At 32.5% G+C, this 18,452-nt stretch overlaps 1 protein-coding gene across 1 annotated transcript in view; it reads left to right on the forward strand.

Annotated features, from left to right (window-relative positions):
* Positions 1-483: 483 nt before the first annotated feature.
* sbm (L-type amino acid transporter sobremesa) overlaps positions 484-18,452 on the forward strand; it is a 64,501-nt gene continuing 46,532 nt past the window's right edge. Inside the window, exon 1 of the mRNA XM_014233566.3 lies at positions 484-598. Within this exon, the coding sequence (XP_014089041.1) occupies positions 559-598 (40 nt within the window). The 5' untranslated portion in view covers positions 484-558. The remainder of the gene's footprint in view (positions 599-18,452) is intronic.

Consider the following 18,452-nt stretch of genomic DNA (forward strand, 5'->3'; position numbering starts at 1 on the left):
TTTACTTTTTTGACACAAAGTAGATTTGAGTCGTATTTTTGTGTTGCTTATTTCTGAGATTTATTTAAGAAAAAATCTGTTTTGATTACAACAGAAAGATAAGACCGATTTTTTGGACGTTTTCACACACATATACACGCAGCCATACATATTACAAAAAAATACGGGGAATATTAAAGGAATCGGAAATATGAACAACAGCAGCATTGCAAGAAATCGTCCATACACAATTCACCGAGAATTGTCTGAGAGCTTTACAACTTTGTTGTAATGTGTAGCAATTACATTTGTATGTATGTGCCGTTTGATAAAGAGCTAATTTATAGCAAAAACCACGACTCGTGTACTCCTCGGACAATTGCTCGTTTGCGCCGACGCCATCAATGTACCACCACCACAATGGGCAATTCAACTCAGCTCAGCTCAGTACAGCTGAACTCAACTCAGCAGTGCATTTGTGTTTGTTATAAATACAGACAGCACAACTCTCCAGCTTTCATTCTCTCGCAGTGGTTAAAGTGACATGAAAGTGAAGACATCGGTGTACTGTAACAAGTCATGTATCATGATCCAAACACAGCTAATATTCTTGCCAATGGTAAGCAAAATTTGTAGCAAGCTACATTTTTCTTTTGTACAAAAAATTTGAATGAAATATATAAAAAAAACTGACAATTTGAGAAACAAGCAATAACGGACTATTGAAAATAAGTCTTCCAATGCAAAAAAGGACTCTATGAAATGAAGAAGTGCAATTTTTTGTGTGAAAAATACGTGCGAAAATGCAATATTGTGGCTAAATACAAATTTTTATGTATATATAATATATATGTGTGTGTGTGTGTGCGAAAAAAAGTTCAATAGCTCATGCATGGATGTCTAAAGCGAGCGTTTGTACTACAATTGTGCTAAAAGTGTCTAGTGTATGTGTGTATGCTTGCATGATTGTGCCATGTGGCCGCTCTAATAGCCAGTTGGCGTATTGTCGCGCAGTCAGTCAGGCATTCTTCGCCTGATTTTCTGCCATACTACAAGCATCGTGCTGAATATGGGCGCGGCGTATCTTGCGTTTGACGTGTGCCTAGCAGGTGGTATGCAACATATTCTGATATGCCTACTAACAGCGCTATGACCCAACATGTGGGCGGAAGATGCACTAAAATTAACAAAATTGATATGTATGTACATACATATGTTACATATATTATATATGTATTTCAAAAGAAACCTGAGTAGTTGGCGAGAGGGTCTTATACTAAATTTAAAATATTTTCTTAAACAATACTTATTTATATATATAAAAATGAAACCAGTTTCCCGTTGTCACGCCATAACTTGAGAACGTTTTCTAATACTCTGTAGAAGGTTCTTACGGAAAAAAATATTAAGAAAATGTCTGAAAAAGATTGAAAAAATACATTTAATTTTGCATATTTTAAAAAATGCGTAACGAATGACACCGTAATTCACAGCCATAGACTATATTGAAAGAGCATCGTTTGTTCGGAAATGTGGTTACTTAATTAAATTCTATCGCATTAATTTACTAATTTTTGAAAATTACTCGTCACAATTAAATGTACCGACTTTGACGGTAATATAATATTAATAATACCAGTGATGATTTCATTATAACGTAAGTATTTAATAATAATAAAATATGTGTACTATGAGTTAGATTTCAGAATAGAAGTTAGATTTCATATTCTAACTGCAACCAAATTCGAAATGCCCTAAACTTCCAGCCAATTTCAGTACTATTGTACACGGACAAAATTAATTAATTGCCCGTATTTTCCCAGTCGCACAAAATAATTATTCAAATCATAACTGGCTCGGTAATCGAGCTATATAGACAGAAAAAATTGCTGAAATTAGTTTTAATAATAGCATTTTACTAAATTATACTGCTTAGTCAATATAATTTAATTATACCTTAGCCACAGCAAGGTGTGGCCGGGGTCTTCTAGTACTAAATAAAAAAAGTTAAAAATATAGAAATTGAAATTTTCTTGGGTGTATATATTGAAAAAAAATTTATTTTCTAATAAAATTGTCCATCCAAACTCCTTATCGCTTGTAACAGTTGTAAAACTAAAAGTAAAAACTAAAGTTATACCAAGCTCATTAACGGTATCAATTCACAGACTGTAGAAATTGCACTGAAGGAAAATATGGTCTCCTAAGGTTTTCTGAAAAAAAACACAAATTTCTATGCTTGCAAGTATACACCGTTGTTTTCTTTTATGCACGAAATTCATTCTTACGATAATAAGGGTATTTATATATGAAATGCTTGTTTTCAGCAGTCGCCTGGCTGCACTACTGTGTGTATCTGCTCAGCCAAAGTATGACACAGTGTCATAATTTGGCATAAGAAAATTTAAAAAATCTTACTTGAAAATAATTTCTGATAAATTGCGAAATTTATAATTACATAAATAACATGTTTTATGTAAATATATTGAAGTCTCTATGACCACTGCTTTAAAAAAAAAACACTTCAGTGACATTATATGCTGCTAATACTTCAAAAAATAACCACTGCATATAATGTGGAAAGATTTTTATTTGAATGTGGCGAAGGAAAACCGCTGACCGAATTACTTTTTTTTAAAGCACTTCGTTTTTTGATAACCCAGAAAAGGTTGGGAAATAAGGAAACAGAAAACAAAAAAGAAAAAATTGGTTTTTTTATGTTTCGATTGGTTATACCTTTAAAATTAACATACGTAAAATTTTCAATTGATATCTCGAAAAGTTCTTTCGTCACAGCCTTTTAAAATGTATCCGCTGAGTTCGATCAGCTTACTCAATTTATCTCTGGAAGCGAAACAGCATTTTTCGATTTTTTTACTCGGAGATAAATGATCCGATCACAATCAATCAATAATTTTTTTCTCTCCATACAATTACCTACCAGTTTTTTGACTCGATCAAATATCGAAATTTAATACGACCAAAATTTTGGGGTAAAATAAAACTTTTTAAACGCCGCCATTTTGCATTTTTCGATCGTATGTTATTTTGCGGAAAATATCTGCTAGTAGAGTGGGTATCCTTTTTTATCGTCGTCGAAGATCGCGTGTAATTCGAAAAATATTTAATTTTCTTTCTAAAATTGTTTATTGTGTATTCTTAAAATTTGTATTTATACGCTATTACGTATAAAATTAATAAAAAATTGATGTAGTAGTTTTGTTTTTTAAATTAAAAAAATTCGCCTTTTTCTAGAGTTGCCACCTGATAAAAAAGAGAATACAAAGTATTATAAAGTATGCCAAGCAAATGGCGTTCAATAAATATTTTCTACTTTTTTATATAAATTATTGCTTGTAATTAGTGAAAGCACAGCTAATAGAATTGTAGATCGGCACATTGTTGCTCGTTCTTATGATTGGAGGAATTCATATATACCATTTATCTTGTAATATTTGCTAACTTAATAGATACGTGCTGTACTTTCATCGGCAACGGCTTTTATCAAGAAGCAGAACGAAAAATTTACTCTTAATTGTATAGCTCAAATCGGCCCACCGTGCATTCCGATGCAGCACATTGTTGGTAGTTCGGGTCGAAATTTCACTATACTGACGTTAAATTTCCCAATGTTATTTCACCAACTGCCTGATGCGCATGCGACCGGAAGAGCCTTGAAATGCAATTATATGCAGAGAACTTAGAGCGCGAGAAAGGAAAGTCAAAAAAAGACATGTTGAGCATAGTCAGAGAACACTTGAATGCAATGAAATATATGCACATAATAAATATATGCGACTGCATACCAATTTGGTAATGAGAAAGCTCCTGGTTCATACACCCTTATTTTGGCATTCAAAAACAATGTGGGCTGACTACAAATACTCAGCAACATTTTGCTATATGAGAGCGTTGCGATGCTTACGTATAGATGTAACATTTTTAATTAAAATAAAAAGGCGAGAGCGCATCTACTCAGCCGGAAAATAAAGAAAAATTTTGTTGGTGACCCAACAGAAGGACAGCCGGATATAGGCAGATGCAGACAGCAAATTGGTATATACAAGCATATATATGTAGATGCACATACATATGTATTGAGAGAGTGCGAGAGGCAAATATTAACGTGAATTGATGGTCCCAAAGGTATCTTGCTGTGGCAGCAGTGCTTTACACTCAAAATTCATTTGTAGGTGACTAAGTTACCAGGCGGCCGGGTCTAATCGGCCGACAGGCAGCTACCAAGTTGCTTGCTGCTCTTTGTTGCTTGATGTGTGCACCGCGAGGTGCCTGTTGTAATTGTGCAGAACACCAGCTGCAAGCGGCAACAGCTGTTTTTGGTGGCGTGCCCACCAATCAATAGCGAAAACAGCAGCAACAGCGACGCACTAAAAGCTGCAAGAAGTGCGTTAGTGTGTCAACACAGTTGGTTGTAATTATATACCTATATAATACTGTATACACATTTTCTCCACCCCCTCAAAGCATTTAACCGCCTTTTGTGTATTTATAGATACATTTATGCTCGTACTTTATACTTATGTACTTAAGTTCACCGTTACCTAAACAGTGCCGGCATTGAGACACCGGTGGCCTTGTTTTGTGTTGCCCTCTTTTATTTCCAGGCATCATCAGCGACAGCAATAAGCCGATTCGCCGCCAAGTAGCAGGCATTTTATGACATTTCATCACTTGTTTCTTTATCACTTTGCGATTTTTGTTAAAAAATGGGGTTAAGGATGAATTCACCCTAAGAAGCAGGAAGGGGTTAAACTGCTCTTTAGTATAAGGATGCTTATCGTTTGGGAAGGTACTTCAGAGTATTTCGTAAGAAAACATTGATCAGAATACTGGAAAGCTCAAATTCCTTCAGTCATAGAAGTGGAATAAGCATTTCATATTATTTTAGTCTTAGTTTAGTCAATTAGCAAATTGTTTTCACTAATAATAATTTTTTACCATAAAAGAAATTCATGGCAGTAATACATGCCTAACAATATTTTCCGAAAATTCTCATTGTAAAGCTGCAGTGCATTGATGTTACGAAGTATAAAAATTGGTTTATATTTATACAAAAAATAGTTCCAGTGACTCCTGTCAGCCTAATGTAGTCATAAATATGTAAATAATAATTGAATCACATCTTCAGCGCGCCTATTGTTTCAATTGAATTGTTTCGATTGCAGCGCTATCTACTGTTTTTTTTCTATATGGAACTATATCTGAGAATTAGTTAGGTATCTTAATCAGACTTGTAGGGAAATATTTTTAGTATGAGCAGTCATTCGCTAAATTCACAATTTACAGTTTAACTTGATTAACGAATTCGACCTAAATCCATATATCGACAGACACGAAACAGAAAAGTTATATAATAAATTATACGTTATTTACCGGCTTAATAATGAAATTTAGTAACAAGATAGTATTTGTATTTAATAAATAAAACTTATAAGAAAAGATGATGTTATATTACATCATATTAAAATTATCACATATATTAATATACAGTTAATTATATATAGTTAAAATAATGATTAAATTTATGATCTCATTGTTTTAAGTCAGAGCAAAGTTACGTTCATATTTATATACATATAGTCCGACTCAATTCACACTGTCATTTTATTTTGTTTAGCACTCAGAATTTGTGTATTTTGTAATTAGCGACAGCGCTCACTTTCGTCTATATATGTATATACGGTTTAAAACCAATTTTATTTCTTTGTAGCTTGTAAAAACAAAAACTGTACTTTAAGTAATTAACTAACGATAAAATAACTGAACGCGTATATTTATGTATAAACAAAATGAAAAAACAGTTGAAGCAAAAACAAACCTATTCACTACAAATAGCTGTTGATTGATTTGATATGTATATATATGAATAGATCTGCTAAAAACTACAAAGGTTTTGTAAAAGTTATGAAATTAAAGAAATAATAATAAACAGCGTAAGACCCGCATAATTGCCAATAATGACCAATACCCACAGTAAGCACGCAGTAAGCACTATGTATGTAGATTTCGCCTGCAGGGCATAAACAAAGCTAAGAAAAGCGTATAGAGCAACACTTGAAATTGTGGCCAATATTATTGACTTTTAGCTACGAAAAATAGGTAAAACAAGTTGGCTAGAAAATAGAGTTTTATTTTTGTATATTTTCAAATGATTTTATTTTATTTTATATTTTTTTCTTGCTGCTTTTATTTTACTCCCAACGTCGATGGCTGCGTGATCTCGTTCACGGCATTCAAATTATTTGTTTTCGTATCTTAAGTATGTATCTGTAAATGTATCAAACTTTCTATCCATTTCTTCCTGCGTTTTGTTTAAATTGCAAATGATAAGGTCTAATAGCAAAAAGTGTTAGCTGCAAAAATGGTGCACGTGACGAAATGAACGTAACGGCAAAAGCCTGAACTGAAATTAATTTCGCACAAAATTTTTCCAGCTCAAATGGCTTTTATACTTATGTGCTCCAAATGCAGCTCAAAGCCAGTTAATTATTTAATATTATGTCGGAAATTTGCCAATTTGAAAAGTAAAGGTTAATTTGCGTTTATTAGTATAAATTTGTTTTTGTTTTTGTTTTGAAAGTATCGTCAATTATTTGCTATTGCTTGTAGTTGTAGTCTGATTGACACGGTTATCTTTATATATGCAGATTGTTGAGTTCTTGTCAAAATCAGTATCTAACCTGCATTGCTGATAAGTATGTCAAGCCATAAAGTCAAAATGATGAATTATCAAGTACCTGTGATATAGTTTTAAAACTTTGTGATTAATGTATGTATGTATTTTCATAAATTATGTGTCTGTAAATAACGTTTTTAGCTGCTTTTGGCATTAAATCATTAAAAGTTTTATATGATTAATGGATCAAAAAAAAAAGTTTAATTGGTCACGCAGAAACGTTCTGAATGAAATAATACTAAAACAACAAAAAACTATAGCTTCGGTGTAATACCCTTCACAAACACAAAATATTCTGTACAAGCACTTAATTCCGATCGTGCAGTTGGTATGGCAGCATATGCTATAGTGGTCCGATATCAGCGGTTCCGACAAATGAGCACCTTTTTGAGGAGAAAAGAGTGTGCAAAATTACAGATCGATATCTCAAAAACTGAAAGACTAGTTCACGTATATACATACAGACCGACATGGCTAAACCGACTCAGCTCGTCGTGCTGATCATATATACTTTATAGAGTCTCTGACGTTTCCTTTTGGCTGTTACAAACATCGTGGTAAACCTAATATACCCTGTTCAGAGTATAAGAAAAAAAAACGTTAACTTCGGCTGCACCGAAGCTATAATACTTCTCACCAATAAAAAAGTGTTCCTACAATAATATTATTTAGATTGACAGACAAATATGTCTAAATCGAATCTGGTCACATGTATATATATATATATATATACCTATATGTACTTCATAGGGTAACCAACGTTGCTTCCTGTTTGAGGTGTAAAGAAACGGTGGTAAAGAAATTGGTTTATTCGCGATTTAACAAAAAATATATATTTTTTCCTGCATTAACTATTTTAAGGACAAAAAATGTAAAAGATTTTAAATAACTTTGTGCAAAATTTAATAAAAAGACTTTCAATTTTCTTTTTTTTCACTGCCATTATTAATTATGTATTAGAGAACAGTTCTGCAAAATTACGTGTTCTTAGCCCTTTTTTTGAAAGGCAAGCAACCGGAAAACGAAATAACTGAATAATTGGTTGTATACAAGATATTTGATTTAGTTGTCCGATCTGGCCGATTCCGACAAATCTCAAAATGCACCTATGTATTACCATAAGTTTCATTCGGATATTTCAAAAATGGACGAAGATATTTTTATAATCCTGAAAAAAAAACTTTCCCTAAAAAATCGCTGCCCCGAAATCGGTTTTATCCCCATATTCTCTCAGGCAAAGTTGTTCAGAATTTATTAACTTAAATGTTACAACTCATTAATTGATTAGAGCATTTCAAACTTCTTAAAAGTAACTTTAAAAAAAAACATACAAAACCATATTTAAACCTCAGATTATTTAGAGATATAGAGTATATGCTCCAATAAGTACGCCACTTTATATCGTGACTGTCACCGAATTGTAGTAGCTGACCAAATATGGTAATTTTCAGAATCGTGCAGCCAAAGTAAAGAAATAGACATTTAAGACATACTCTTAATATATTTAGTTATTATGAACTATTTTCTCTTGGACTCAAACAACGTCTTAGTTAGTTAGTTAGAGTTTACTAATTGACCAAATTAATTATAATAATTATAAGAGAGGCGTTAACTTTCCAATATTCTGATCAGTTGTTTTTATTTTATTTGTTTAAATTTAGTTATTATAATTAGTGAAAGCAATTTGCTGAAACTGACTAAACTTAGACTAAATTATTGTGAAATGCATATTAGATTTGTAGGACTATAGGAATTTGAACTTTCCAATATTTTCTTAATTTAGTCAATTATTAAAGACAATTTGGTAACTGTCTAAATCAAGAGGGTAGAAATGCCTATTTCATTTCTATGACTGCAGGAATTTGGACTTTTCAATGGGAAATTTTGTTCTTTAAAATTTTTATATTCAGGATAGTTTGTAATTTAGTTTTAGTTTCAAGCGATTTCAATTAAATCTCCAACTCGTTCATAATAAGTTCTTCAATAATTAGTATATTTATGTAAAGAATGACATAGGAAATACGTAATTCGTATTCAGTTGCTAATAAAGCGGTGTCAACTATTTCTTATACACATGTATAACTAACAATTTTTGCGAATCCATATATACAATAATAAATATAAAAAGTACTTATAAACACACAGCCATACAAGTATAAATGTATATACGTGTCTATGTACTTATGATTTTGTCATATACGAGTATGAATTCATACATTTTTTGGTTAACCAGACTGAAATGCCATTAAAAGGGGTTTTTACATATCACGTTTCTTTATTGTTGCAATTTTTGTTGGAGTTTTGTTGATTTAGTAAACCTTGATAATAGTCACATGTACACATTAAATGTGTATTTGTTGTTATAAAAGGCAAATGATAATATTTTCATTTCGCCTGGTTTGATTTTTGCTAACCATGCAAATTGATTTTGTGGCATCAAATGACAGTGTCGCGGCGACGCGGCTGTTGATAAAGAATGGCGGCATTTTTGTGGTGAGCAGTAATACATGTTTGTATATGTGTGTAGTTTTTCAAATAAATTTACATACATACATATGAATTTGTACGCTGTGATTTCTACACATATTATTATACTATATATATATATATATATTTATATTATGTATGTATGTATGTATAAAAAATACTGTATTATGATTAGCCATGCGAGATATACAAATATATCGAAAGCGGCTAGGTGAACTTGGAACTGCTTTCAACTGATAGTATTATAAATTATTGTTTATTATAGATACACCTACGTAAGAGTACATATATATGTACATTGCAGCGAAATACTTAAACGCCAAACAATGTAAGCTAGCGACATTTGTGCTATGCCACAATAGAAAATAGAATAAAAATTAAAACTATAAAAATTAAAAAATGTATATGTATGTATGACAAATACAAAAAAAATCAAACTGAAATAATGTAAGCAAGATCAAAGAAATTGGAGTAAAATAAAATAGCAATAATAAGAAAAATATAAAATAATGAAACTAAAATAATGAAACTAAATTTTAAAAATACGTCGTATTCATTTAAAATAACTTCAAATGATCTCTTACGGTTTTTTCGTAAACTTAACCATTTAAAAGATATTAAAGATTGAAGTTTGACTATTTTGAAGCAAATTTAGTTTTTTTCTTTAATTTATAACTCAATGAAAAAAAATAATTTTAAATTACAAAGCTCATAACCTTATAGGAAATTTAGTACTCAATTTTTTATTTTTTTTTTATTTTGTGTTTTCTTTTGATAGGCATTGATGTCTGACGATGAATATCTCGTAAAAGCTTAACTTAATCGAAAAATTTTGAATTTTTCTATTTGATAATAAAAAATAGAATACCGTTAGGCGAAAGACCTTTCCATTAAAATCAACAGCTTATACTTGGAGTCTTTCTTGAGGTGGCTATGAACCAATTTTTCAGTGTACGTAGCGAAAAAAAGCATTCGGATTTTTTGACCCACCCTAGTATATATAGTATATTATATTATAAAGTATGCAAAAAAAGTAAGTTCATCCGTGTACATACTTCTTGATACCATTTATATACTGTTAAAAAATATAAATAGTATGTAAATAATATTTACTTCAGAACTGTTCTGGCGCCACTAACATGAATACTCACTTTATTTCAGAAGCTTTCACTTTTATTGGTATTCGGAAATCTATTTCGTATGCAAACAAAGTATCAACTTAATTGTATGAACATCCTACTATTTACTCTGTATATATGCATAATATATGTAAATATATAGATTTGTGTATACGAGTATACATTACACTTACCAGTTCTTTCCTTTGTGCCTTCTACGTCACAATATTCTATAACCATCAATTTCTGCTTTTGTTCAAACTTTCTCGTGCTTTGGAGGTGTGTCCCCTGCGGACTGTTACCATATTAAGCTGTCAGCATCCTTTCGAATGGATTTGTTTACTTTGTAGCTTAACTTAGTCCTATTTGAAAATATTTATACAAACTGATAAACACACGAATGTGCGTTGAGCTCGTAACTTTTACTCTTCATTTCACTTTCTATCTCGTATTTGCCAAAGTTATTTGAAGGGCTTTTGCGATTAATCTTTAACTGTTAGACAATAACATTGTTCGGAGTGTTTTATAGACTTTATCTCTTTAATAATTTACTTATGTTTTTGTTTAAACTTTTATGTGCTACTAAAATTTATAAAAACTAATTTAGCGGCAATTTAAATTGCTTAACGCTCACGTAATGAGATTATAGAGAAATTGCGAGATAATTGAATTTAAATGAGCTAACTCTGAGGGTAACGGATTTTTGATTACAAATTGCTTAGTTTTAAGTTTTATAAAATTATAAATATCAGTGGCAATGTCGTAATTTTGTGAACAAACAAAACAAAAACTTTAAACGAGCTACGTAACAAATTTATTTTGAATGTGTCAAGTTGCAATCTTACACCAAACGTTTCCTAAAAAATCCTAGGAAGCCTCTTGACACTCATATGTTAACCTTATGTATTCATGATCAAATTGGGATTAAATATCCTTTTAGTAACCTAATCATTTTTTCGACTTACTGTCGCACATAAAATGTCAAATATTTAGCACTCAATTATTTAACTAAATGTCAGATGATAAATAAACTTCAACAACGCATCGTCGACACAGAGTGTTTGTATATGTGTCTAAAAACGGTAACAATCGGATAGTGATGGAATGTATGAGAAATGAGCTAAGAAACAGACAATTTAGTGAGCAATCAAGAAGTGACAGGACACGCACCGTAATTAATCAACCACTTCTCAATGTGTGCGCGAGCTGATTCGCATTTCCTTAGGCGCTCAATTGTCAAATATGTATATAAATAGAAAAATTATTTATATTGAACTGCATAAATTTGGTGGGCGTTATTTGTGGTGCTAATGCTAGTATATAAGTATATCCATTATTTTATTTATATTCTATTAGCAGGTTCCTTTCTCATACAATAAATATCTAATAAATTTAGGTATATAGTATGTATACAGGTACTTAACATAGAAGAAAATTTATGAACACAGTAAAAAGGTTTGGTTATGTCTGTGCTAAGGAAGGTACATACATATATCCTGCCTACATAAGAAGGGGTGTGACATAATCTTTTCTACTAAATTGCTTCATATTAATTACAGTAAACCCGAAAGCCGTCAGTACAGTGATTTAACTGAATTATACACTAAAGATCAAATATGACCCGGACTGGTCCATATATCTGCAAACTTAATCGATCAATTTAGTTTTTGCTATATTGGTAAAACATTTTTTAGTATATGTTTCAAATAAAATCTTTATCAATGGCTTGACCATATATTTGTATTTTTTCCGATTGTTGGCAACTCTGGTCAGAAATGCATATCCTGGTTTCTTAATCAGCGTAAATACAATATTGTCGCTTGTATGAACAAGTTTATAAGTTTTAAATTTTATTTTTTAGTTAGTTGGTAACTCCGGAACTATTTTAAAATTGAACCCAACCTTGAGAGAGAATTATTATAACGGGTAGGTTTTTCATTATTAGTAATGTCGAAATGCGAAGGATCATATTTCGATTTTGGCAACTAACTTCGAAAAACGCAGAAATTATTATTTTTTCTTTATGACTCAACGTCTTGAAAAATTTTAGTTTGTTTCAATATCCAACGCAGTGTTGTAGTTTTTTTGATTCAGTATTAAATTTTTTTTTCATTCTTTTGGTTTTGTTTTAATTTTTAATTTAATTATGTTTTATGTGAACATGCTTTTACGACTAAATCCATTCCACATGCGTTAAAAATAGAATATATATACATACTTGTACGTATACATATGAACATATATACACACTTATATATTAACTTATTCATAAACCGAAATGATCAATGAAATTTCAACGAGGCAGGCAAACCTGTATAATCAGAATTGTATCGCGTTTCAATGTTCAAGTACTGAACGCCCTTATTACGTATGTATATATCGTGAGGACAAAATATGTGAATGCAAAAGCCGGCTTGGGTAGGGTCGGGGTCGTATAAGTAACATACGGGAACAAATATACATTCATATGTGCAAATACATACATACTTACATATGTATAAGTGCGTAGGTGTTAACCCAACTGTGCCAAGCGTAAGTCAAGATGCTAATGCTTGTAGTTGACATAGAGCGGAGAGAGCTAGTATAATGGGAGGGAAACATTTCAGAGAATATGTATGCATGAAAGAGCAGATGCCCAAGAGCAAATTACTCGTATATGCTCGCAACTGTTATGTAATGTTATATGTGATATATGGTACTTATATTGTTCGTAGAGTGAGACTATGTGTGGCTAAAATTACTGGACTACCACTTGCCGTGTTTGCTATGACGCTTCAGTGGGAGCTGTGGTGTAATTGCTGCAAATGAAGCGATTGCCTTTGCTGTTAGTTGTGCTCTTCGTGACTGGCAGGGTGAATACGATGCTGTTGCAAGTTAGTGGGGAGCTGGTGAAATCATTTACTGGTAATAATAACAGTAGCAAATAAGAGTTTTCAATTCAAAGGGATGTGTGTGGGATAATGATGAAGTGGGCAACACGTGGGGTGTTAAATTGTTATCGAAATAGAAAAAAAAGTACACAACGTAATAATTTATGAATAAAAATAATTGTGCTCTTTTTCTTCATATTGCCTGTCGAAAGGGGTATAATAGTATATAATCTTCAGAAATTCAATACATTATTATTAAAAAAAATTATTTTTCTTGAGCAAAAAAGGTTAATAAAGATTTCTTTAGGTGGAAAGTACGTGTAGAGACCAAAAAAAAGTACTGTTTCGCGACTAATTTCGAGAAAATGAAAACGGTGCATATAAAATGGATACCATATATGTATATTTAGGGCAATGTTTAAAAGATAATAAAAAAACATTTATTACCGCAATCCTTATTTAAGATCCTAAAATCAAGCATTACTTCGCTCGAGGAAGTTAACCATGAAATTACTCTTAAAAAATATGCCGCCATATATGTGGTGTTCTTAAATTGAAATTATATTTAACTGAAACGAAGTCCTCTCATCGATTTACAAGTAGTCGCAACATAAGCAACTTATGAGCTACTTACATCTATAGCACAGAGCCCCTCACATTTTTTTATCGAGCCACTATTCTCGTTATAGCAATAAAAGAGTTCTTTTTAAAAATTCTTCTGTAAAAAGAGAGAAAAGTCTTAGTCTAAGAAACGAAACATATCGAACCAACAAACCGGTTGCACCTATATTATTTTAAATTTATATTCCCAGCCTCACCAAATGTATCAAATACTCATCTTTTTTATGGAAAATAATGTGACAATTATTCGCACTAAATTAAGCAAAATGCAACAAAAATAGAAATATTTATCGGTGGTTTAAAACGAGTGAATTTTTTTTAACCATCTTCTCTAGACAACATTTCTTCAGCCATTGTTATTCCAAAGCTATCCCAGTAATTTACAACTTACTCTATTCGTCCTATCAAGGACGTTGATTGGAGCGCACGCGCATGAAATTCTATTGCCTTTCATAAATTAGGCACGAGTGAATTAAATAAAGCATATACAACAACACCACCAATAACAACAGACGGTGATTTTGTACCGTGGGCTATTTTTATTTTTCTTTGCTACTTCATTCGGAACAAATATAAGTACATATATATAAATGAATATTTATACATATACGTCTGTATATGGTTTAAACATTTCACCACAAAGCCAAAAAGGCAGTCAGCGCGGAAACAGGCGCTTCATTTGTAAATGGGAAAATGGGCTTGCTGAATATTTTTATGAACAGACAAAGTGGCGAGTGCATGTGACGCCAGAGCTATTGATACTGTATATCATATATTATTATATATTTAAGTATGTATAGACACATAAACATATATAGGTATAACAAAACTTGCATATACAAATTTGTTCCTGGGATGCCTACTGTTCACTGGCGGCTGTTCTGATGAATATATATAAAAGCTACGCAATTGCTTGTGCGTCACGAAGCAGCCGGCACAGTGCTGCTGTGTTTGAGCTTTTAGAGTTGCGAGTGCATAAAGAGTGCCGCGCGGCACACAAGACTTCGCATACAAATGGCAAAAGCACAGGCGTGCAGCAAAACCGCGGAAGCGTCCAAATTATAACTGTTATGCTGCTATTCTAATACATACGTATAAAGCATATGTTTAATATATGTATGTAATTATTAGTACAGTAGTATTTCGAAATAACGAATATATCAATTGTCAGGCCAGTTCGTTATTTCGATTTTCTCGCTAGTTCGAGTACTCACTTAGCGAGGTATGTTTTCACTAAAAATAAGTAAACTATCCAAAAAATGTAGTTCAATAAATTGTTTTATTAAATTATTTGTTAAAAAAAAAAATCAAAAAAGGAGCAATTCAAAGCGTATATGCCTGTTGCCTTAAAGGAAGTAATATGCTCAAAAACCAAACTTATGGAATCAAAATATTTGCATATCAGTAATATAAGTTTGTGTAGCTATTTAAAAAATTCATTAATCGTCGTTTGTTTCGTCGTTTAGAATACGAAGATTAAGATTTTATCAATACAAAAAGTTGTATGTAATCGACATTGTTCTGCTTTACCACTGGAGTAGCTTATTAAAGCATTTGATAAAAGTTGCTTCAGAGATAGACTTCCATGCCAAAAGTAATGCTGTCACATCATCATAAAACTTAAAGGCCTTCAAAAATGCAACCTCATCTCCCTCCTTATTTGCAAAAACTCTGGACAAAATACTGTACTTATAATGCAGTTTTACTAATCTAATAGAATTTTGGCTGTGGGGGAACATTTGAAGGCATATAAGATACGCATATTTTGGCACCAACGGAGCCAACGCTCTTAAATAAATTTTTTTTTACAAAATTTCGACACTCGTTAAACTTTTTTGTGCTGATTAACAATTTAAATTTTTTAAGTAAAATTTTTTTTTGCACTCATATTTTTACTGCGCAGATGCTTTTTACACATAGTTGAAAATAAAAGAAACTCAAACTTAAACATTAATAAAATAACTGTTTCTTTTGAATTTATTTCATGTTTTGCTTTGTATTTTGTTTTCACCATAATTTTATTTTAAACCCTTTCTACATAGGTCTTCTTTATGTTATTCGTTAAACCGAATAACGACAAATCTCACGTGTTCGTTTTTGAGGGTACTCAATGAAAAAAATTAGCTTGTTCGTTATAAGCGGTTTTCGTTAAAACGAATATTCGTTATTTCAGAATACAAATGTATATATGCTGTGTAAGCAAACCACATAACAGTAAAGTGTTTCTCTTTGTATTTATATGTAAATACAAATACAGGCATCCAAATACATACAAATATATGCGTACTTTGAAATCTTTTGCATGTACTTTGGCAGATTTGCGGCAGCACATGTAGTCATTACAATCTGAGGTTTGAGTCATTTTTCGTCCTTCGTTTTCTCACTTAAATTACTATGTTCGAGTAGAATAGAACATTCGATACTTTCTATTTAATTATTTTGAAATTATTTCCAAATTCGAATTCGAAATCACCATATGTGAACAGTTGGTCGGATTATGGGAATAATGTTATTTAAATTTAGGGGCAATACGTTTCTTACAATCTCTTGAGATATATTCAAATAATTCCCGGCCTAACCATTCGATTGTACCCTTTTTATATATTTTCTTAACTAGGCGACTACAAATTAGAAATTCGAAAATACACGTGCTATTAGAGCGACTTCACCCATTTTCGGTAGCTGTTTACCTGCCAGAACAATTGTTGGCCATTTGATCCTCTAATTTATAACTAATGGCTTCAACGTAAAAATTTATGGTCAACCACCCATAAGTTGTCTAATTATTAAAAAGAGTACATACCATCCTTTTAAAATTTTTTTTGAATTTTAAAAGTTCTTAGTTAGATTAAGTTTGAGTAGTTATATGAAAAGTGAGTTTGACATTTATCAGCAATCATATTTTCGAGATTGTACTATTATTTAAAGCGGTTCCAAATTGTTGTCAAAAAGTTGGCAAAGATAGCTCTAGCGGTTTAATAGATGTGAATATATTAAATAAACGCGGATCAGCCACACTCATATTTAAATATATAACACTTATATTTATTTTAATTTTTAAACTAAAATATAGTTATAATATTAATGAATTGAAGTGAAAGCGTTGCAATTGTATGATATCGTTAATACTGCCTTCTAGAAAAAAATTACAAGATTTACTCCTTAAATCAAATCAAAATTCTTAAAGATAATAATTGAAATCCCTTTTTACTATTATATTAGGTAAAGTAAAAAGTTCGTTCGGGTTTTACCTAAGAGATGGCGTTATTGTCTATAGTACTAGTGTTACGTGTCGCATCATGTCATAATATACGGCGCTGAAAACGTTTATTCGCGCTAAAAGTTTGTCTTTGACAGTTTTTCGATTGATTTACTCAGTTCATTGTGAGCGCTCGTCAAAGATGGACACCAGCAAAGAGAAAATTCGCTATATTTTACAATTTTTCTTCAATCAAGGCGAAAAAGCAGCCAAAGCGGCTGAAAAAATTAACTTAGTTTATGGGCCCGATACTGTAAACGAACGTGTAGCACAAAAGTGATTTGCCTGGTTCCGTTCCGGTAATTTCGATGTCAAAGATGCACCACGCGTCGGGAGGCCTGTCGTCGAAAATTGCGATAAAATCATGAAAATAGTGGAAACAGACCGTCACGTGAGCACTTATTTAATTGCTGAGGAACTAAAGATAAGCCAGAAAACCGTTTGGAACCATTTGCATAACCTTGGTTTCAAAAAGGAGCTCGATGTTTGGGTGTCACACGAACTAACGCAAAAAACATGATGGACCGAATTTCCATCTGCGAATCGCTGCTGAATCGCAACAAAATCGACCCGTTTCTGAAGCGGATTGTGACTGGCGATGAAAAATGGGTCACTTATAATAACATTGAGCGCAAACGGTCGTGGTCAAAGCTCCGGGAAGCGGCCCAGATGGTGGCCAAGACCTGATTGACGGCCAGGAAGGTTTTGCTGTGTGTTTGGTGGGATGGGCAAGGAATCATCTACTGCGAGCGGCTCCCCTATGGCCAAACGCTCAATTCAGCCCTCTACTGCCAACAACTGTACCGCTTGAAGGCAGCACTCATCCAGAAGAGGCCATCTTTGATCAACACAGGCCGAATTGTGTTCCATCAGAACAACGCCAAGCCACACACGTCTTTGGCGACTCGCCAGAAGCTCCTGGAGCTCGGATGGGAGGTTCTAATGCACCCACCTTATAGTCCGGACCTGGCACCAAGTGATTACCATCTTTTCCTGTCCATGGCGAACGCGCTTAATGGTGAGAAGTTGGCCTCAAGAGAGGCCTGTGAAAATTGGCTCTCCGAGTTTTTTGGCAATAGGGACGCAGTCTTCTACGAGAGGGGTATAATGAAGTTGGCATCTCGTTGGCAAGAAGTTTACGAACAAAACGGCGCATATTTGACTTAAATCGGACAAATGTACACAAAGTTATCGTGTTTTGAAAAATCGATAAAAAACCGAACGAACTTTTTACTTTACCTAATATTTTGAGAAATAGGTACTCGATCATTGAAGCGCCATTCTTAGTGATCTCCTTGAAGGACCTAAGTTCCATTCCAGATTCCGACTAAAATTGGTCGGAGGACATCGGTAAACCTCCGAACTTTAGTGCCATGCACTTATATTCTCCTAAAATTCGGTCAGTAAGTTTAAAATTTGTT

This window comes from Bactrocera oleae, chromosome 5 (assembly GCF_042242935.1).
Source record: "Bactrocera oleae isolate idBacOlea1 chromosome 5, idBacOlea1, whole genome shotgun sequence".
NCBI classification, from domain to species: Eukaryota; Metazoa; Arthropoda; class Insecta; order Diptera; family Tephritidae; genus Bactrocera; species Bactrocera oleae.